The 21,619-nt window shown below is 56.9% G+C and overlaps 1 protein-coding gene across 1 annotated transcript in view; it reads right to left on the reverse strand.

Annotated features, from left to right (window-relative positions):
• FAIM2 (Fas apoptotic inhibitory molecule 2) overlaps positions 1-21,198 on the reverse strand; it is a 33,218-nt gene extending 12,020 nt beyond the window's left edge. Inside the window, exons 1-11 of the mRNA XM_026501919.4 lie at positions 21,076-21,198; positions 17,587-17,782; positions 14,804-14,904; positions 14,322-14,386; positions 13,849-13,902; positions 7,961-8,011; positions 7,584-7,623; positions 7,080-7,117; positions 6,461-6,548; positions 6,112-6,207; positions 4,149-4,202 (exon numbers count right to left, since the gene is read on the reverse strand). Of these exons, the coding sequence (XP_026357704.1) occupies positions 4,149-4,202; positions 6,112-6,207; positions 6,461-6,548; positions 7,080-7,117; positions 7,584-7,623; positions 7,961-8,011; positions 13,849-13,902; positions 14,322-14,386; positions 14,804-14,904; positions 17,587-17,782; positions 21,076-21,090 (798 nt within the window). The 5' untranslated portion in view covers positions 21,091-21,198. The remainder of the gene's footprint in view (positions 1-4,148; positions 4,203-6,111; positions 6,208-6,460; positions 6,549-7,079; positions 7,118-7,583; positions 7,624-7,960; positions 8,012-13,848; positions 13,903-14,321; positions 14,387-14,803; positions 14,905-17,586; positions 17,783-21,075) is intronic.
• Between the last annotated feature and the right edge of the window lie 421 nt (positions 21,199-21,619).

The raw sequence follows: 21,619 nt of genomic DNA on the forward strand, positions 1-21,619 counted from the left end.
ACATCAAGGGGGTGCCTACTGTGTGCCAGGCACTATTCGAGGCACTGGGGATGCAGCGAAGAACAAACCAGATAAAAATCTCTGCCCTCGAGGAACTTAAATTCTGCTGCTGGGAGACAAACGATCAACAAAAAAATCAGAAAAATGTAAGAGTAGGTCTGGATGAGAAGTGCCATGGCGAGACATAAAGCAGGGAAGAGTAGGGAGTGTGTGTGTGTGTGTGTGGGTGTGTGCACGTCACACAGGACTGTAAACAGAGCGAACACCTGAAGGCGGGGACGCAGAGAACTGTGAATGGATCCGAGGGGACAGACAGAGGCAGCTTGGGTGCGGAGGTGCGGGCTGGCCGTGAGCCTGCCATGTCAGGGGGGTAGCGAGGAGGCCCCGGTGGCTGCAGCAGAGTGGGGGGAGGGGACATGGGAGGAGGTGAGGTCAGCAGCGGCCTGCAGACCGGGGAAGTGATCCCTGGAGGCCAAGCAGAGGGATGATCTGACCTCACTCACACTTAACAGGATCCTTCTGGCTGCTCACACCGAGCAGAGACTGTGGGCTCCCCCCCATTGGGAGCAATTCGGGACATGGACCTGGGAGTAGCCACGTAGGTGGGGATAAGTGGTCAGGTTCTGGCTAGAAGGTGGAGCCAATAGAATTTGCTGCGGGGCCAGATGTGGGGTGTGAAGAGAGTGGAGGAGTGGAGGATGTCAGCAGGGCGTTTGGCCTGAGTGACTGGAAGGACGGAGTTGCCATTAACAGAGACGGGGAAGCTGTGGGAGAAGCAGGGGTTCGGGGAGAGAGCAGGCGCTCGGTTTTGTACGTAATAGGTTTGGGGTGCCTCGTAGATTTCCAAATGGGGATACCGGGTAGGCAACTGGAAATTCTAGTCTGGAATTCTGGGCTGGAAATCAGTTTTAGGGCCATCAGCTTTACAGATGGTATTCAAAGTCTTGAGACAGTCTGAGGTCCCGTAGGGACTGAGGGTAGAGAGAGAAAAACCGATGGCCAGAGGGCCCGATGGCGCTCAGTGTGAGCAGGGAGGCTGGAGGAGAACAGGACAGCCGGTGGCCAAGATGCCCAGGGCAGAAGATGCACCTGGGTGGAGGAATGAGCGACCGTGTCTAAGAGGCTGAGTCTGGCAAGGTGAGGGCTGGGAGATGACCTCTGGATTCAGCAACATGGAGACCGTCGCTGACCCTGGTGAGAGCATTAATAGGGCTGAGAGAATTGGCGAAGGATTGGAGGAGAGAAGGGAGGAGACGAATTGGAAATACAGGTACCCCCGCTTGTCGAAAACTCAAGTTACACCATTTCGTTTTCATGAAGGACCTGCAGTAGCCCCCGATTTCACTAACCAAAAGAAATCCAAAGAGGATTTTCACTTTTATAAAAAAACAAAATAGCCAACACAGCATTCAGCATTTGCTTTGCAGTGAGCTGTTCTAGAGGCGGCATGCACCCCAAGCAACGAGGCGCCCCCAAGCTCCTTGCCTGGGAGCTATACCCAGCATCTTGGCATTAAGCCGCCGCAGCTTGCAGCCGTGTCTGTGAGCTCCTGTGTCTTATCTCTATTTATTTTGTGCATAAGGTCAGCAAGATGTGTCCTAAGGGAGCAGAAAAACCTAAGAGAGGTTATTTTGGGGCTCTGGGACACTCGAAATCTCTTCCATATAAATGAATGGTAATGGCTTCTTCACTTGACGCTGTTCCAGTTTATGAAAAGTTTCATGGGAACGCTCTACTTCTAGGGGGAAGCCTGTAGTCAGTGTAGGTTCCCTTATTAGAGCTTCTTGCTCTAAATGGGGGTGCTAGAAGAGGATGTGTGTGTGTGTGTGTGTGCTTCCAGACGGGAGAAATTACAGCCTGTTTCCACACTCATGGGAACAATCCAGAAGAGACGGCAATGCTGGTGGGGGCGGGGGCAGGGAGAGTTGGCAGAGGGTGGGTTGCTAGAGAGAACTCCCCAGCTTCTTCCCGACTCCGAGCTAATAGGAGTTGTCGTCTTTGAGGGGGACACCGGGGTGCTGGAAATGAACCAGGCTGGGCACAGGACCCCTGGGTCCTGTCCTAGATCTTCCCCTTACTGGCAGTGGAAACCTGTGGAAGCCCTTCACACCCAAGGCTTCAGATGTGGAAAGCAGGTCTTAAAACATCAGCCTCCCTCCCTGGGCTGCGGTGGCGATCCAATGAGGTAACAGGTGTGAAAGTGTTTTGTAAAATGTAAAGGGTGGAAGAGATGACTGGCATTATTTTTATTATTCTAATAACACAGGGGATTATTAAACAAATTTAAGAGATTACTGTTCATTTAGCCCTACTTGTATGTACAGCCTTCCCGCTTAGCTGACATCCGAGCTGCGACCTGATCCGCATGAAGCCAAGTAACGTCCCCCACCCCCACTGATGGTCCCCCACCCCCACTGATGCTCACCCGCCTCCGCTCTGCCCTGCAACATCGACCCCTCCTGTTCCATTTGTCCCTGGCAAATGCCGCCCTCCCAGGCTCGCTCCCCGCAGCGCGACCCTGCCTCTTCCTTTCCTCCTGGCCCTATTCCCTACCCCTTCCTCTTCACTGACATGTTTTAAGTAGGTCCTGCCGGGAGGAGAGAGCTCTGGTGCAGGAGCCAAGAGAAGGAAGTGCTGTACGGTGACCAACCTTCCCGATTTGCCCAGGATTGAGGGGTTCCCTCAAAAAGTGGGACTCTCAGTGCTCAAACTGGGGAAGTTCTGGGTAAACTGGGATAAACTGGTCAACCTAGTCATGACCAAGGCCACGGTTAGTTGATATGCCCTTATCTTGCCAGGAAACGAGACCAGTCATTTAACTTCTTTGTGGCCCAGTTTTCTCATCTATGAAAGGAAGGGCTTGGAGTTTCGCTAGATTCCTTTTCAGTCCCTTCCAGACTCAGGTTCCAAGCCTGAAGGTCATTTCCTCATTCCACAGATATTTCCTAAATGTCACTATGTGCCACGCACTGTGCCCCTCCTGTTGACGGTGGCATCCTGGGCACAGAGCACAACACCTCACACATAGTAGCTGCTCAATTAAGACCTGCCGTGAGGAATGGGTGACTCTACCACACCCCGTTCCTTATCCACACCCCTCAGAACATCTGCTCCTAGTTCTGACCCTCCATTTTTTCCAGTCCATCACCCACAAGCCTGCGGAACCTGTGAATAAGCCTCGAACTCTGGCCAGACTGAGCTGAGCTGAACATTCCAATGAGGGAGGGACAGGAGGGTCGGGCCGCCGCTCGCACTGGCAGTCGTGTTTACCTTGGGCGCTCCCTGAGATGTCTCTGAGATGAGCTTGCGCACCTGGGGGGTGGTCCTGGACTGCCATCACATTCAGGGGCTTGGAGCCCACTTGAGCAAAGGGCCCGTGGTGGGCTGTTCCAGGCAGATGTCTGCCCCTGGCTACCTCCTGTCTCCTGGCCATCTGCTTCCGGCCGCCCCATGCCCCTCCCCGTGTGGCCTCACAGCCAGAGCGGGGCTCTGGAGCCAGGCCAGCCGGGTTTGCAGTCTGGCCCTCCCCTTCCTAGGATGTTGTGCGAACTTGGGCAAGTCGTTTAGTCCCTGAGTTTCAGGATCCTCATCTGAATCTGATAACAACAGATCCTATTTTGTAGAGTTATGGTGAGGATTAAATGCACACGGAGGGTTTGCTGGTGCGGGGAAGTGCTCAACAAATATTAGCTATTACTGTTATCATCACCGTCGTCATCAACATCATCTCAGTGCAGTGAGAACAACCAAGAACAAGCCTGAACTAAGCGCATCATCTCTCACACTTGGAAGCGCCCTGGCTCCAGGAAGCCTTCCCAGATTACCCCACGGAGAGCAATGACAAATTTAGTCCCCGTGGCCACGCTCATTCTCCCACCCCCACGAGCAGCACTGACCCTCCCCAGGACCCAGGGGTGCCTCTTCTCAGCTCTGTCTAAAGCTCTAATCCTGTTGTTACAGCCTCCCTCCTCCCCTGCCCAGAGCAGCTGGTGTGTCTTGGCGACCAGAGTTCCCTGAATGTGGCATTGAGCCCTGCCCCACCCACAGGTGTCAGGGAGGAGGACTGTGAGGAAGACAGGGATAGTGAAGGGACCTGGGGAGGTGATCAGAGGCGGAGAAGGCGGGGCACCCCAGGGAGCCACACTCACCAACGTAAACACGCCCGCTCCCAGCACGGCATACACTGCGTGCAGCCAGGGCACCTGTGGAGCAGACACGAGGAAGGGTTTAGGGCAGTGGGGGCCAAGGGGCGGGGAGGAGGGTTTAGTCCAGAGACTCTCAAACAGACCTCCCTAGGGCATTCCATCTCTCACAGCTCCCCCAACCCTCCCCCAGCAGTTCCTAAGAAGCCCCAGAACAGGGGCGCCTGGGTGGCACAGCGGTTAAGCGTCTGCCTTGGGCTCAGGGCGTGATCCCGGTGTTATGGGACCAAGCCCCACATCAGGGCTCTTCTGCTATGAGCCTGCTTCTTCCTCTCCCACTCCCCCTGCTTGTGTTCCCTTTCTCGCTGGCTGTCTCTATCTCTGTCGAATAAATAAATAAAATATTAAAAAAAAAAAAAAAGAAGCCCCAGAACAGAGAGGGGTCCTTGATTCTCTGTGGGCTCAGGGTGGGTCTGGGGAACCCAGGATAGCAGTGATGGTGGAGGGACTGGCAGGGCCGTTTCCAGCCGACTGGTACCTGTTCCCTGCACACACAGCCCCAGACTCAGGCTGGATGAGGGAGACTCATCCTGTGGGACCCCTGTCATCCTCCAGGCCTGAGCCTGAGGGCTGCTCCCTCCCCCCAGGGCGAACTCATCCCTGTCCTGTGTGGGGTCTGCCTGTTCCTCTGTAGGGGGAACTCCCTAGCTTTGCCTGAAGGGGTAAATGGCTCAGAGGTGTGGGGGGGGGGGATGGGGAGGTTCTCTGGAGTCCCGGCCAGCTGTGTGCATGATAGGACTGCTTACAGAGACTGGAACAGCGCCCCTGCCCAACCTTGGCTCCCCCTACATCTCCGGGGCACCCAGGTGGGTGTGGAAACTGCAAGTTTCAGTCATGCCCCCCTCCATAGGGCCTTCCCCCAGAAGATTCCTGGAAACACAAGCAACCCATTAGCCTGCCCTGAGTCAATATAAAGGGTTCTTTGCAGCTCTGAGGCCCCTTCCTGTAACCGCGCCCCCATCCTAGATACACAGAGGGCCCCCAGACCAGCTCCGGTCCCTCCCTTCGTCAACAGGATCCTGGGAAGTGCCAAGGAAATGCTAGAACCAATCCTGATGTCCTGGATTTAGAGCCAATACCCTGGGGACCAGGGCTGGGCAGGATGGGGTGGGGGAAGGGGAGAGGGAGGCACGCTGCTCCCAGCCTGGCGGAAAAGGGGCAGCGGGGGGATCATGCACCGAAGGTGGCTAAGAGGAGCCTTGGGTGGGGGCTGGGGAGTATAAGCACTGAGCCTTTAGCAGGGCTCTAATAGCTTCATCCCTTGGGTCCCAGGATTAGATCTCAGGCCCCTCCTGGGATGCCCTCAACCTGCCCCCTTCTCCATCATCAGCAGCCTGACTGCCTCAGTCACCAGTGAGCCCTGTGCAGTCCTAGTTGGATTTCCCAGGGCCGACTGGACAGCTGTGATTTGGCTGGCCCCACTGATACTCTAATGGGACGGGGTATGCTCAGAGCCCCACTTCCCTACCTCCTGCCTGCCTGGCCAGCCAGATTCTGTCTCTCTGGACTTGGCTGATCCCTCAAGAGCTCCAGGGGGCCCTTTCTTGGGGCCCTTCTGCGCCTGGTGGCCCTCTGGAGTTCCTGTGCTCCCTTCTCTGCCCAGGGTTTAAATGTGCTGTGCTCCCCGCCTCAGCCTCACCTCCCCCCTAGAAGGGAGGATGAGAAAGGTGAAGCCGGATGTGGCTCACGGTGCAAGCAGGTGCCCAGGCCTGCCAAGAAAAGCCTCGTTGCTTGTTTGCTTGTACTGCTAACAAGCCCAGGGCAGGGGCCAGGAGGGTTGGACAGGATGGCAGGCTGTAGGCCTTTGGCTCTGGGCCTTCCCTAGAGGGCAGGGGAGGAAAGGGCACCCTTGGGCAAGGTGGGCTCTCCCTCCCGCCCCAGGGCCCCAGTGGGAGACCCGGGAACTCACATATTGGAAGGGCAGGAGGATGGCCAGGATGAGTCCACTGAAGAAAAGAGTCATGAGCAGCACAAAGATCACACCCTGGCAGGAGGTGAAGTCAAACTGCAGGGATGGGACGGGCGTCAGCCTGCGCAGGAGGGCTCGGCATCCCCGGGGGGCCCAGCTGGGCAGTGTGCTGGCCAGAAGGCGGAGGCCTGCACAGCAGGCTGCTGCCTCATGCTCCCCCCTAGAAGCCGGCATTCACCTGCCAGGGGACCTCCCCAGCTCACCCCTTTCACCTCTCCCTAGCCGGGGACCCAAGCTTGGAGCCTCCCGTCCCATAGGCCTTGCCCTGCCCACGAGCCCCAGAGCTGACCTTAGTCTGGAAGCTAAAGACGGTGACCGAGAGGCAGACGAGGGCCGTGATACCCAGGCACAGCAGCACAGACGTGGTGTTGTAGTAGCTGCGGACGCAGGGCCGGCTTCAGGCAGGCCTTCTGGGCTCCCCGGCCCTCCCCCGGGCCCGCCCTCCTCTGCCAGACCTGATCCCTTGACCTCCGGTCCCCCCTCTCCCCCCTGCCCGGGGTCCTCCCTCCCTCTGCTTTCTCAGCCTCTTCCCTGGGCCCTGCCCTCCCCAACACGCTCAGATTCAAACTCCCGTTAGAAGGGTCTTGAAGAGGTGCGAGTGGAGGGTGGGGAGGGCTTGGTGCTGCTGCCCAGAGGTGACTTAAGGGAATGGGGTGATTACCCAGCCTGCGGTCTTTCAAGCTGCAGCGTGAGAGGGGTCACCGTGCTCCCCTCCATTCCCCACCTCCACCCCGCTGACCTGGCCAGGTCCCGCTCTCACTGTTGAGTGGAATGTGTGAGAAGAGGGCTCCAGGCCAATGTTTCCTGCCTGCCTGAACCCCCCCCCCCCATCTGAATGCTCTCTGAAGGGATGCGTTCGAAACGGCTCCCTTCAGTGTGGCCCGTCTCCCTCCACCTGTTCCCTTTACCTGGACAACATCCCAGTGAGGTAGGCCATGGACAGGGTCTGGAAGAAGCAGGATGAAGGAAAGCTCCAGAACTCAGCCTTTGGGGGCCCAGACACCTTCAAGGCCCAGCCTGGATCTCCACCCCTGGTGCACACCCCTCAACTCTGCACCTGCTCCCCCCCCACATGTCCGCTTCCACAGCTCAGGCCTGCGCTAGCTGTCCCCTTCTTTCTTTTGCAGCCCTGCTTCCCCCCCTTTCTACGACCCACTCTTCATTATCCAGAGCTCCAGGATGCCTCATTCAAACCTCTTTAAAACAACATCACAAACAAAAGAGACAGTGGGTGGAGTCAGGGGGAGACTAAGCCCATTTGGAGAAGTGGGGTGAAAATACTCCTGCCTCCACCAGGGACCTCACATTGGACATCCCCAGCCCAGACTTCCTGGCCTTCGAAGCCCACCTTCCTTCCCTCCTCCCACCATCTCCACTCAGCACACGTCCCCAGCCACCCCTAGATGACTTACGAAGATGGTCAGGAGAATCAGGTTCCATGGGAAATGCCTCCTGCAAGGCAAGCCACTGAGTTCAGAGGGGAATGAGGGATACCGACAGCCACAGGCCAGGTCAGTGTGGTGAGCAAGGGGTCTCAGCCTCACCCCATCCCCAGTCCTTGGAGCCCCTTCCTTCAGCCATATGCCCAGGTACCCCCATCAGTGGATCCACACCGCCCCATTGCGACCTCAGAGGCTCCAAGAAAAGGAGGGAGGGGCAGGCTTGATGGAGCCCAGAGGGTAGAGCCCTCTCAGAGGTGCACAGCACACTGGGGGTGGGCAGGACTGGGACCAGAACTTTCAAGATCCTGCTCGTGTTCTCACAAGTTGCTCCTCAAGCCGTCACATACCTAGGTCCAGAACAGCAGGCCAGGGTCAGATAGGTCGCAAAGAATACAGCGCTGTGAGAGACAGATGGATGGGCCAGTCAGCCCGTGCCTCCCAAGGCCCCTTCACCCAGTCCCCTGTTCCTTCTCCTCTCTGTCACCCCTGCCCGCAAGTGCCAGGCTGTAGGATCAGGTCAGGGGGGTGTTTAAGACTACAGTTATCCTAGAACCTGGCAATGGGCAGGCTGCTGGTCCAATCCCCAAAGACAGAAATGGGCATTGGACAAGCTTCTGGAAATACTGAGTCTGGGATGCCACAGGACAGCTGACCACCTGATCCAAAGTGGCCTCCCCAGATACTCTCAATACTTCACCCAGAAAGTTTGTATACGGGGGGGGGGGGGGGGGCTGTGTGGCTCAGCCATTAAGCGTCGGCTCAGGTCATAGTCCCAGCCCCGCATCGGGCTCCCTGTTCAACAGAAAGCCTGCTTCTCCTTGTCCCACTCCCCTTGCTTGTGTTCCCTCTCTCGCTATGTCTCTCTGTCAAATAAATAAAATCTTAAAAAAAAAAAAAAAAAGAAAGAAAGAAAGTTTCTATACAGTGTTTTCTATGTTTCTAAGTGCTTTATGACTACGAATTGATGTAATCCTCACACGTTCTTGCTCCGGAGTCCTAGCTTGTAACCACTGCCCCACACTGCCTCAGTCAGTCCCTCCCACCCTTCTCACTACCTGTAATCACCGTGTTACTTTATTGTCGGTCTACCCTACTAGACTGCAAGCGACCCAAGGGAAGGGCCCTCATCTGTCCTGCCAGCACCTGGCACAAGCAGGAAGCACCAGTGGCGCGAATTTCTGGATCAGGTGGCCATGTCCAGAGGACGACAGGCCGGGAGCTTAGGTGCCACCCCGAAACAGGGGCAGAGGACTGAAGATTTTCTAGAGAACAGTGGAAGTGAAGGCCAGTCTAGGCAGTGGGAGACGAGGGGCTGAGGACCCCCAGGGGGATGCTCATATGCCTACCCAGATTGGTGCCACCATCAATGCACGCTCTCCAGCCCTCAGTGGGCCCTCAACATGGCACCTGCCATCCTTGCCCTTCTCCCTCCTCGGTTCGTCACCTATCCCCCTCAGCAGCAATTCCAACCATCCTCCCCCACCCACACACCTCCCAGGCTGCCTCACTCCTGCACAGTCTGGCCTGATGCATCCCAGAAAGATCTGAGATGATGTGGGGCTCCCTTGGCTCCCTGCCTGCCACCTGCAAACATCGTTATGCATCTACACGCCCTTTTTCCTGTCCTTCCATCCCAGGTCCATCCCCCCAGCCTGGGCTCTGGGCCCCACGCGCACAGCTGCCCCACCATCTCTATCTCTAAAACCTCACCCTTTCTACTGGCACCTCTCTTCCCACACAACCCTCCTCAGCTCTTTTCCATCTTCCGCCAACGTCTTCCCCAGTTCCAGCTGTTGCTACTTCATCCACCCTCACAGATGGGTTTCTTGAAACAGCTGTCCCCACTTCACGGTCTCCTTCTCCATCCCCGCATGACTCCCCAAGCCCGCAAACCCAAACCCAGCCCCACTTAATGAGAGCCGGCTTTGCCACCTCCCTGTGACCTTGTTGAGTCCAAGCGACACTTGTCAGTCCCTGTCTTACCTGACTTTTCAACATATGATCACTCCCATTGTTCCCCTGGTTCTACAATGACACCCTCTTGGGTCCCTTCCTACCTCCCTGGCCACTCCTTCCCCGTCTCCTTCAGAGTATCTAAGTATTCCCCGTTCCTTTGACGCAGAGTCCCACCCGGCTGTCTCCCCTCATGCTCTCCCTGGGGGCCCGCTCCTCCACAGGACTCCCTTCAGCAGGGAGACGCTCATGGCTCCCACACCCTTGTTTCTCATCTCCATGTTCCTTCTCAACCCCAGACCTGAATAGGCAACTGCCAACTCCGCAGACATGGCCAAGCAGAAACGTGCCAAACCCAACAGGTCAGGAGCGAACTCGCCCTCCTCCCTGTCCCTGCTCGTGCGTCTCCTATTGCCAAGGACGTCATGCCCATCCAAGTGGCCCAACCAGAGAGCTCAGCATCCTCGACTCCCACCCGGCCTCGCCCGATTAATCACGGGGACCTGCCGATCCTCCTACCAGGCACTGCTCAGATCCTTCGCCTTCTCTCCATGCCCAATACCACCCTTTTAGGCGGGGCCACCTCTCTCTACCTGGTCCTGCTGCCTCCAGCCCTACCTCCCACCCTCCAAGCGACAGATGGATCCGACCACGGGACTCCCTTGTTCAAATTTCCCAAAGACCTGGCAAGGCCCTGCTTGATCTGCCCCACCTACCTCCCCCGGCCCTCTGCCCCCTCATAACGTGCCCGCCCCACTCTGCTCCTGCTGGAAAAGACCGGCTGGCAGGGATGCCCGAGGCCTGGGTGAGAGGGGCTCCCTCCATGCACCATGCGCGTTCCTCAACCGAGACCCGCAGCCACACACCCTGAGGGGCTGTTCATCTGAACGCCCGCCCAGATGTAGCATCTGGTGTGACCTACTCATTTTGCGTTCCTTCAATTAACCCGGGGCCTGGCAATGGTTAGGTGACCTTTAAATACTTCTGGATGAAATGCAAAAGCATAGGGGGTGTACGGACGGAGGAAGGCCTATTGGATCTGACAAACAGGACCCCTCCATCTTCACCTTCTCTTATGCTTCGGTGACTCTCAAGGGATGGGGGACAGTTGTCACAGTGATGGAGGGGTTCTTAGTGCCAGGGACCCATGAGGGACAGTAGAATCATCCTGCCCCAGTTGAGAAACACTCCAGGATCTGCTCTCTTCTGGTCTCACTTGAGTCACTGGTCGGTCACGTCAGCGATATTGATAATAATGATACCCACGTCTGTGTGCATCCTGGGTGTGGGTCCTGTCCCCCTGCCAGACTGGGAGCTTCTGAAGGGCAAGGGCCCAGTCTCCTTTCCTCTCTGGCCCACGGCTCCTCAGCCGTCAAGACCAGGGCTCAGAGGGTGGGCAGAGGGACATCACCCGGGGGTCACGGTGCAGCTCCGGAGCCCGACACCCGTATTCTCAGCCCAGCTCTGCTACTTTGACTGTGTGACCTTGAACAAGCTCCTTAACTGCAGAGCCCCCTCGTTTCCTCCTTTGTAAAACAGCACTGCTGGCACCCATTCACGGGCTGTAGCAGGATTGACCGAGAGCACGCGAGCACGCGAGCACGCACCTCGCACAGGGCCTGGCATGGGCTAAGGGCTTGAGAATGGAGTTATTACAAATAGACTGACAGCCTCCTGGAGAGGCCCTGACCCACCTCTCCCAGCTCTGCTCTCACCGCTTCCTCCTCTGCCTGGCTCCCCCCCACCCCCAGCCCCAACTCCTTCCTGCCACCAGGGCTCAGAGGGAACAATCAGACAATACGGCAAGAGCCTGCTAAGGGAGATGACTGGGGCCTTGAGAAGGCGGTGAGTGGAGGGAGTTGCTGGAAGGCCGCCATCCCAGGGGGCAGAGCATGAGTCACAGAAGTGAAAGAAAGACTAACTTGCCCGTCAGAGCCTGGGCCCCAGGGCCTGGGCTGGAGCCTCGCTCTGTTTACAGAGTGGCGGAACAGGGGAGGGAGGCTCAGGTGGAGGCCAGAGTTCAAACCGGCGTCCTCCCTCAGTGTGTCCTGCTGTAGGCCGATGCGGGGCCAGCAGGGAGGCAGCAGAGCACTGAGAGGAAGTGCACAAGCAAGGCTGCTTGGGAAGCAGCAGCGTCTCTGAGCCTCACGTCCTCATCTGGAGGACGGGGTAATCACAGCATCTGCCTGGTAGGGCTGTTTTCAGGATCAAATGATAAATACCTGGAAAGCACTTAGCATGGTGCCTCACACATAAGGGAAGAGTGGTTTTGTTCTTATTGCTACTAAGGGCTTGGTATGTGGTGGGAGGTGAGACCCACTAGGTCTCAGACCCAGAAGCAGATACAGGGGGCAAAGTGGAGAGAGTTGAGGGGTGGGGGTAGGGCAGGGGAGAGCCATAGGCTGGCTTTCTGGAGGAAAGGGCAGCATCTCGGTGGTGGAATTCTCGAATACTTCCAAGGCTTTGTGACACCCCACAAAAAGCACAAGGTCCATGCCCACTCCCAACTTCTCTCTGTCCCCACCCCTCCCCCTCCCCAAGCCAGGGGCCACATCTCTGCTTTCTGTCTAGAGATGTTGAGGAGGAAGGCCGTTCAATCTCGCCATCCACAGGCCAGATTCTCAGGCCTGCCCTCAGTGGGGTGGACTCTGCCCCGACTTCCGAGCCCGCTCATTCCTGGGCTGTGCCCCTGCCACCATCGGCTCGGGGCGTGCAGACCTGCCGACCCTCCCCCAGAAGGCCTGGTGAAGAGCCTGGGGACTCCATCCCCGAGTCCTCAGGGCACCTGAGTCTGCCAGGCGGTGCTGACGTGCTGGGAGCCATGCCAACCTGCCGTGTGGGCTGGCCCGGCGGGCAGTCCCTGGGGTCTCATTAGCTTACCACACGGTGCCTCCCGGTTCCCCAAGTTGTATGCCTTCCCTGTCTGGTCTGCAGACAGGCCCTCCATCCTATGCCCTAAGAAAGGCTCCAGGTGTGAATGTCTCCTCCCCTTGGACTCCCAACTTGACTGAGCCACCCCTCCACTCCTCTGCTCCTCCAAGGAGCCCCAGAGGCCAGGCTGAGCCTCCTTCCTGTCGGCTCGTGTTAATTCAAGGCTCACTCTAGGACTGTTCTGGACTTGGGGTGGTCCAGGAGGCTGAGCCATCATCTCTGCCACATCTCTGCCCGAGAGCAGGCCTAGCAGAGCTGTAGAGTGCAAGCTCCTCGCCGGACATTCAGAGCTTCCACCCCAAGGCTCCACGGCTCACTGAGGTGTCTTTCAGATTCTCTTACACAGAGCCTCCCTGTCCTCCACCAGTCCCACCCCTTGCTTACCAAATGGACCACGGGCAGTCCCGCTCCTGCGTTTTTGCTTGAGCCACTCGAGTCCCCGAAGTGGACTGAGGGCTTGGGTGTCTCGGGCTCATGCCTTCTGGTCTCCTCTCCCACAGCTGCTCATGCCCGGGCTGCTTTGTGCCGCTCTCTACCTTCCCCTACGGAGGCCTTCTCCCCAGCCACCCCAGCAGCCAGGACAGGGCTGGGCTCCCAGGCGGTGCTGAGGAAGACTTAGGTGAGAGCGGATCTGATCTGAGCCCAGGGTAGTCTGGCCTAGAATTATCCAGAATGACCCCTAATTGCCCAGATAAGAGGGTCAAGAATCACCTACACCATCAAACTTCTTAGGTTAGCCGCCATGCTCCTTAAAAAACATAGGCCAAGCAGGAGCCAACTGGCAAGAGAAGAAGGGAATCTGCCAAGCAGAGTGATGACGAGCACAAGCCTCAACCTGAATCCTCCACCAATGACTAGCTGTGTGACCTTGGGCAAATTACTCAACCTCTCTGAACCTTCGGTTTTCTGAGGTAATCCTACCCAGTTGACTCGAGGATCGAATGCAATAGGACAAGGCCCAGCCCTTATTAGGCACTCTATAAGTGGTAGCTATTATGATGAATAATTCATAGGCATTAATAACAACATTAATAAGGGTAGCAACATCATCATTAGGGTGGGCCAAGGTGTTCCAGCCCCCCTCCCCCTCGGGGCCAAGGTCTGGGTCTCTCCAGCCAGGGCCCCAGCCCCACCCTCCCCTCTTGGTGCAAGCTCTAGAAGCTATGCCTGTCTTCTTCCCTCCCCCTCAGATCCAAACACCAGAAGGGCCCTTCTGGCCATGCTCTTGCGAGGACAGTCTTTCTTTAGAGTGGAGAGGGGCCACGGGCTTGGATTCTGTCCCTGGAGACTTCCCACCTTGTGCCACTGAGGGTTCTCTGGCGAGAGGCCTGGAGGCCTGGGGTATACTCACTAGGATGCCCAGTACCATCCTGGGTTGGCCTGGACATAGTCCTTTACGGGGTCACTGCAGAGAAAGGAGGGGGAGAGAATCAGAATTTGCCCTCTGTCTCCATCTCCACATCTGGCCCCCACGGTCCATAGGACTTGCGAGGAAGAAAGGGAGAAGGCACCCCCGGTGGCACAGGGAGCCCCAGCCACAGTCCCAGGCTGGGATGGGGAGGTGCCTGGCTGTGGGGCTGGAAGATTTGAGAGGATGACTGCTTCACAGACCCCTGCTGGCCCAGAAGGCACCAGCCCCCCCACCCCCCACCCCCACCCCCGCCCAGGGAGTGGAGGACACCTCCGTGGGCACTCCCTGAAGTTCCTCCCCAGCATGAGGGCACCCGTTGCCCCCACACAAATCTCTTCAGGCAAACGTTCCAAGAGCAGCCTGGCCTCGCCACAACTGCCCCGGGAGATGCCCGGTCCACATTGACAACTCACCAGAACGTAAAAAGAGCCACGACGCCCAAGGTCACCAGCAGCTGGATCAGCAGGATTGTATAGACCTAGGGATGGGAGGAGTTCTGTTCAGCTTGGGGAGCCCCATTTGTGGCCAGGGAGACTTGGCCCCCCCAGTGCGGCTCAGGGAGACCCCGGCTTCCCAGTGACTCAATCTCCTCTCCAGACCTGAAGCTTGTACCCTCCACTCTCCTTCTCAGGCGTCACTAGAACAGCCCATCCCCCAGGACGAGGGGCCCAAAGTATCTGAGAGAAGAGGACACAGTGAGTTTAGGCATAGCAGGGGGCAGTGGGGTGAAACCTAAGGACACACTCCCAGCAGGTGCTGTCAGCTGGGGTCCCGGGAGACGGGGAGAGGGATGGCCTCTGCAGGAATCTGCAGACAGAGGGATGGGCCAGGGTCTTCTCAAGGGACTCCCCCCACCTCACGCCCACAGTCCTGGAAAGTTGGGGGAGGTGGTTACCTTTCTGATGAAGACTCGGCGAACTTTCTGGTCATCCCAACTGAAGGTGGTGAAGAGCTCATGGTCTCCAGCGGGGAAACCGTTCTCGTAACTGGAGCTGCCTGGATGGACAAGGGGAGGGCCATGAGGGCTCCCATACATTAAATCACTTAAATGCCGCTCCCAAGGGCCACCTGCTCAGAGCTGACGTTTGTCAAAGTGGCTTCCTGGACCGGACAAGCCTTTCTCTCCAGCCCCGTTCTCAAAACTCTCACCCCAACCCATCCCATCCCCGGATCTCTCTCCCCGCCTGCTTCTGTCTGAGTCTTGAGAATAAATTGTCATCTCCCCTCCCCTTCCTGCACGCTGGCTGGGGCTCCCTGGGGCCAAGCTCTGCCAAACAATTATGACCCCTTCCTCTGATGTCCCCCACTCTCCTTCCTGAACATGCTGGCTCCCTTGTGGCTAAGAACCAGAGAGGAACAGCCACTCCCCCCGGGCCACCTAGCACATCCCAGGGTCAAAGGTCCTACCCCAGCTTGCTCTGAGGCCCTTGGGCTGAGAACTGGGGACTAGCTGGGGAGGAAGGATCTGCTGGTTCTCCAGCTGCGAACCAAGGCAGGGGGGAGTCTGGAGGGGGAAGGAGAGCCAGGACAGGGCAAGGAGGAGGGTATGGATGGGGATGAAGTTTGGTGGCCTGCTCCCCGAACTCAGAACCCAGATATCAGGCCTTGGGAAGAGCATGGCATCCACAGTCAAACAGACCCTCACGGGGATCCTTCCTCTAAGACCGGCTAGCTGTGCAGCCTCGAGCAAGTCACCAGACGTCTCTGAGTCTTTTCTATGATATGGGTCAGTGATACTTACCTCATGGGGACAAAACTAGAGGAAAGTGAAAGCCTATGGCCCTGTGCCTGGCGGGGACTGTGCTGCCCTCTCCTTTATACCCCTCAGCTGGGCCATTCCTGAGGCCTCTGCTCTGTTCTCGTCCCCTGTCATTTCAATTCCCATTCTCTTCCTGCCATTTCTCCACGATCTTACCCTCCTCAGCAAAAGCGTCAGTCTTGGTCTTTCAAAGCCGACCCCTGCATCAAGCTCTTTGATGCCTCCCCACTGCCTTTTACTCAAGTTCAAGTTCCTTAACAAAGCGTCCACAGCCTCCCCAGAGCCCTCAGCCGCCATGCACATTCCTCCCTCCTACTTTTCTCCAGCCTGACTACTTTTTCAGCCATGAAACATACTTTTTCTTGCCTCTGGGCCTCTGCACGTCATATTCTTTCAGGCTGAACACTCATTTCCCCGTCTCTTTCTTCAGAACTCGATGTGGAGACCCCTTCGTCCAGGCAGTCTTCCCTGACTGCCAGGTGGGTTAGGTAAGCTGTCTAGGCCTCTATCACTGCATACTTGTCTATATAGTCAGGTCTGTGAGGGCAAGTCATGCAAATCAGTACATCCCCAGAAATCTAGCTGCGTGCCGGACACCGTGCTTGGCACACGCTTAGAAATGTTTGTCACATGTTGACCAACATGGGCTTCCTTCCTGCCCTGACAGTTCCCTAGAAAACATTACTTAAGGCAGCTAGTCTTGGCAACCTGGAAATGGAAAATGTGGAAGGGGGAGAGAGGGGGAACCCGCTGCAAACCTGGGGCCTGGAGGCCCTGACTCTTTAATGCTCCACTTCTCTTTCTCGTTCTGTCTACAGTCCCTGCCAAAGCCTGAATGGCCAGGCCACAGAGTGGGAGAAGAGGAGAAAGAAAGCAGTCCTGCGGGTATCTGGGGCAGTGAGAAGCGTTCCCACAAACACCAGACCTTCATTGGCCCTCCAATAGGTCACGGTGGGGTAGGGCTGCTTGGCTCTGGGTCCAGGGGGTTTGTGGTAAGGGGTGCGGACCATGGTGGCCGCTCCTGGTGAGTTGAGGCTCTGTCGGAGGCATTGTTCTTGAGATTCCTTCTAGAATTCTGCTGGGGAGGGTGCGAGTTGATACAATGGGGTGGGTGGGTGGGCTTGAAGAGCTGCTGAGGGGGGCTACAGGGGCTGAGGAAGATTTGAGGGGGGCCCTTCCTTATAGCTTGTGGGGAGCTGTATGTTCCCAGTCCCGAGGCAAAGCTCCCACAAGCTGCTAACAGCGGGGTTGTGATTCTTGGCCTGTAAGGAGCTGGCGTTCGCCTGGGTGAGTCTGTCAATGAATTATGCCTGGCCGTGAGGGGCACTGAGGCTGATATCCACATACCTTCCCCGCATCATATCCTCCTGTCCCCAACAAAGGCTTGGAGAAGGGAAGAGAGACAAGGAAAGTGAGGGTGAAGGGATCCTCAGACCCCTGGCCCCAACAGCCCTGGGGTCTTCATGGGGACATGTCCCCACTAAGGTTTCAGATCAGCCCGCATGGAAACACACAGCACCCCCACTCACAGGGAGCCAGCCACAGCTTAATACTGCCCCATCCTGTGTCCACTCTCCCCACCCTTTTTATGCAGCACTTTGTTTGAGGAGAGCCTTTCTAGAATAGCCCCTGCACCCCCCTCCATCCCCTCTATTTGCCCTAGCTTGGTGACTTGAAAAAAATCCCCGCTTCCCCATCCAAGAGTACTGTGACTGCAGACATTGTGTCTCTCCCTTTTCATGGAGTCCTCCTTGACCTACCCTTGGAATAGCCCTCCAGATCCCAAGCCTTTGACAACAGAGCCTCATGTAACAACCACACAATGCATCTATTTATGGGCAACTTCCTCCTGCCCAGGTTTTTCATCTGGGCCCACCACGCCCCTTAATGCTCCTGCCTCCAGGAGCTGAGAGACTTACTGGGGTCCACATAGGCCCAGCTGGGATGGAGAGGCACAGCCGAAGGTGCTGGGGGGAAGGCCCCTGCCTTTAACCCCTCCCCAGAGGTGGCCTCCTCATAGGAGGGCGGGGCTGAGGGCACTGCTGGAGTCTCCTTCTTCTCACCATTGGCCTGCTGCTGCCCCTCTGTCCCGGGGGCCTTGTTAGCCACGGAGATCTGGGGAGTAGAGGCAGAGAGAGACGGTCACCGGGGAAAGGGTGCCTTCCAAGTCCTCCTCATCAGCCCCTAATTTCCGAGACTTTCTCACCTGCACTAGGAAGGGTGGGGTGCAGACAAGAATCTCCCTATTTAATGCAGGATATGAAATATTATTCAACCTTAAGAAAGAAGGAAATCCTTCATTTGCAACAACATAGGTGAATCTGGAGGATGTTATGTTAAGTGAAATAAGTCAGACACAAAAGGACAGAAACTGCATGATACCAGTTATATTGGGAATCAAAAGTAGCCAAACTCGAAGAAGCACAGAGAAGAATGGTGCTTGCCAGGGGCTGGGGGGTGGGGGAAATGGGAAGATGTTGGTCAAAGGGCACAAAGTTTCCATTGTGCAGGATGAATAAGTTCTGGGGATCTAATCTACAGCATGGTGATTACAGTTAACAATACTGAATTGTATACTTGAAATCTGCTGAGAGGCTGGATCTTAAGAGTTCTCATCACACACGAAGAAAGGTAACTATGTGAAGGGGTGGGTATGTTAACTAGCTTGATTGCGGCGATCATTTCACAATATATATGTATATCAAAACATCAGGTTGTGGGGGCGCCTGGGTGGCTCAGTCGTTAAGCGTTTGCCTTCAGCTCAGGGCGTGATCCCGCAGTCCTGGGATCGAGCCCCGCATCGGGCTCCTCCGCTATGAGCCTGCTTCTTCCTCTCCCACTCCCCCTGCTTGTGTTCCCTCTCCCGCTGGCTGTCTCTATCTCTGTCGAATAAATAAATAAAATCTTTAAAAAAAATCGAGTTGTGTGCCTTAAATATGTATAATTTCTATTTGTCAATTATACCCCAATAAAGCTGGAGTGGGGCAAAGACTCTCCCTTTTTTTATAGATGGTTGAACTGAGCTCCAGGAGGGTCAGGGCTGGCCCACGGTGCACTGAAGCTGGAATAAAAACTGAGGAAGGAGAAATTCCTAGGAGAGTATGCTTCCAATGCCTCCCTGGGGTCCAGGGAAGGGCCTGGCACAGAGTAGGCCCTCAAGAATATTATTGAATGATTCTTTCATTGAATCTCCCTGCTACCTTGCTAGTTGTATTTTCACCCCTATTTTAAAATGAGGGAACTGAGGCTCAGGGAGGGAAGAATGACTTGTCCAAGGTCATAGAGCCACAGGAGCCCACTGGGCTGCAAAGCCCAGGAGCCATCCACTGGGACTGGTCTCCTTCTGTTGGGCTGGAGATGACACTAGGAAGATGGGGACGGGGGAGCAGGGAAACAGAGAGGGGTAGGGGCAGACACCAGGAAGAATGGGGACTGGAGGAAGGGCAAGAGGTCCCTGGTAAAGGGTCCTATTTTGGCCTTGCGTATTGGAACTTCAGCCGCTCTTCCAAACCAGAGCAGAATCACAGGCTGTCACTGCTACAAGGGACCTCAGAAAGCATCTAGTTCAGCCCCTTCCTTCATTTTACAGATGAGGAAACTGAGGCCCAGAGGGAAATGTTCCATGGCAGGTTGAAAACTGAAGTGTATTTACACTCAGCTCTGCTCGCTGCCCCAGAGTGCCCACTTAAGCTCTGGTGAGAGGACGGAGCTGGGAGGGCCTGAATGTAGCCGAGATGGAAGCCTGTGGGGGAGGGGCGGCATGAAAACGGAACCGACAGCAAAAAGATTGGACCTCAGAAAATGAATGGGCGGCAGGCCTGGCTTCAGAAAGAATGTGTTTGACCTGAAGGGCCGTAGAGCAAGGCCGCAGAGCTCCTTCTTTGCAGGGTGCTTCTAACTGAGGCGGCCCAGAGGTGGGCGAGCACTGCCTCCATGCAGCCCTAAGGACCACTGAACTGGAAGGTTCTTTTCCATCACCAGAAAGCCTGTGAGCAAGCTGGGGGTGAAAGGCAGAGGAGGCAGGGGCAACACATTGTGTTCACCCCGGGACAGGAAGCAGTGTCAGCAAAGTGACTGGGAGGAGGGGGATGGAATGGGGGGGGGGGGGCTGGGGTAGTGGGGGGTGAAAGTTCTTCATTTTCACCACGGTGAACACCCTTAGGGAAGGGCCTTGCGGAGCCCAGGCGTGTGGGAATGGGGCCCTGGCTCACCCGCTGCCCTCCCACTCCCCAACCTCCTCCATCACCCAGACCAGAAGGGTCACATCCGGAAAAATCCAGTTCGGCCCACCAGAACCAAGGTGCTTTGAGCCCAGACCCAGGAAATGGATTATCACCTCTGACTTCAGCCCGTCCAGAACAGGTCCTCCTCACCAGCCCCCCACCCTGCTGATCAGCCCCAGAGCCACCAGGGCCCTGCCCCCATACACACACACACACACATCCGGCATTCCCAAGTGAGGTCTGCCCAACACCAGGAGGTGGTATCACCCAATGACATCATTTTGAGGTCTCAGGAGATTAAAAACAGAGAAAGGAGGGTCCAAGAGCCCAGGGAAGGATGCCATTGGCTCCGAGGCTCATCTTGGAGAAAAGAAGGGGGAGTGTAGGGGAGGCTCCTCTTCTGTTTCCTCTGCCCAATCCTTAGCACTCCCAAAACAGAGGGCCAGAGGACCCTCCCCCTTTGCCCCAGGCCCTGGTTGTATAATTCCACAGGCTGTTGACGTTATGTAACCACACTAGGCCAGCCAAGTCTCTGCCCCAGCCCCTCCCCTCCATTTCAGGCTTCAAACTGGGAAAAAAAGAGAAGACGTTTTATTTGGTCCCATCTAGTCCCATTCCCAGCCAAAACAAAAACAAAAATTAGAGCACCCTGATGCAACGTTGCCATGATAAATGCCTCCCCACCCCAACCACAAGGGATGTGTCCAGATGTGGAATAATGACGGGGAGTTGGGTGAGGGGTGTTTCTGTGGGGGTGCGAAAGATGTGCATAATATGGTTGGGACTGGGATTGGACCAGAGGAGGGTGCAGGATAGGCACGGCCCCCCGGGCTTACCCAGGTGCCCTCCACCACTCCCCCCACCACACCCCGGACACCCAGGCTGCATCCTGAAGGGCACCTAGGCACCTGTGAAGGGTCCTGAGATGCCAAAGTCCCCCGGCGGGGGGGGGGGGGGGGGGGGGGGGGAGGGAAGGTGGGGAGGTGGGCCTGTTGGGCAGGAAGAAGCCCCGACCCATTCCTTGAAATGGGCCTTTCAGTCCTCTGACTTCAACAAGGACCACAGAGGACCTTCCCACAAGCGCCAGGGGAGGATGCTTATAATGGTCCAGAGAGTTTGCTTGGGATGACAGGGACCTGGGAGCCGAAGGATGGAGGATGGTGCAGGTGGGGGAGATGCCGATACCTTTCCTTGGGTCATGGTGCCGTGTCTCCTGGAAGGGGTCCCTGAGACAGGGGCGGCCGCTTGGGTCACCGCAGCCTGCCTGCGTCTCTTCCTTCCTCCGCGTGGGTTCTAGCAACATCCACTGCAGCCGGGCCAGGCGGACCGGAACGTACCATTCCGGCGCGGGAGGAGGAGGGGGCCGGGGGCGGGCCGGGAGGCCGCTGCGGAGGCCGCTGCGGATTTACAAGCCCAGCGGGAGGCGGCGCCCCGCCCAACCCCCCCCCCCCCCCCCCCCCCCGTCCCCTCCTCCGGTCCCCTCATCCCAGGACCAGGGAGCCCGCGCTGCGGAGCCGCCCAAGTGGATGGGTCCGCAGGGCGGGAGGAGGCGCGGGGACGCCCGTGACACCCGAGCAGCTGATGCTGCCTGCCTGTAACCAGAGCTGGGTGTCAGGGCCTTATCTCTCCACCATCTCTGCTGCTGACAGGCTCTCTCCAAGCCTCAGCCTCCCCCCTCCCCGCCTCTGGATGCAGCCCCAGATTTCTGTCTCCATCTCCACCTCCCTTC

Source organism: Ursus arctos, unplaced genomic scaffold (genome assembly GCF_023065955.2).
Source record: "Ursus arctos isolate Adak ecotype North America unplaced genomic scaffold, UrsArc2.0 scaffold_26, whole genome shotgun sequence".
Taxonomy (NCBI): domain Eukaryota; kingdom Metazoa; phylum Chordata; class Mammalia; order Carnivora; family Ursidae; genus Ursus; species Ursus arctos.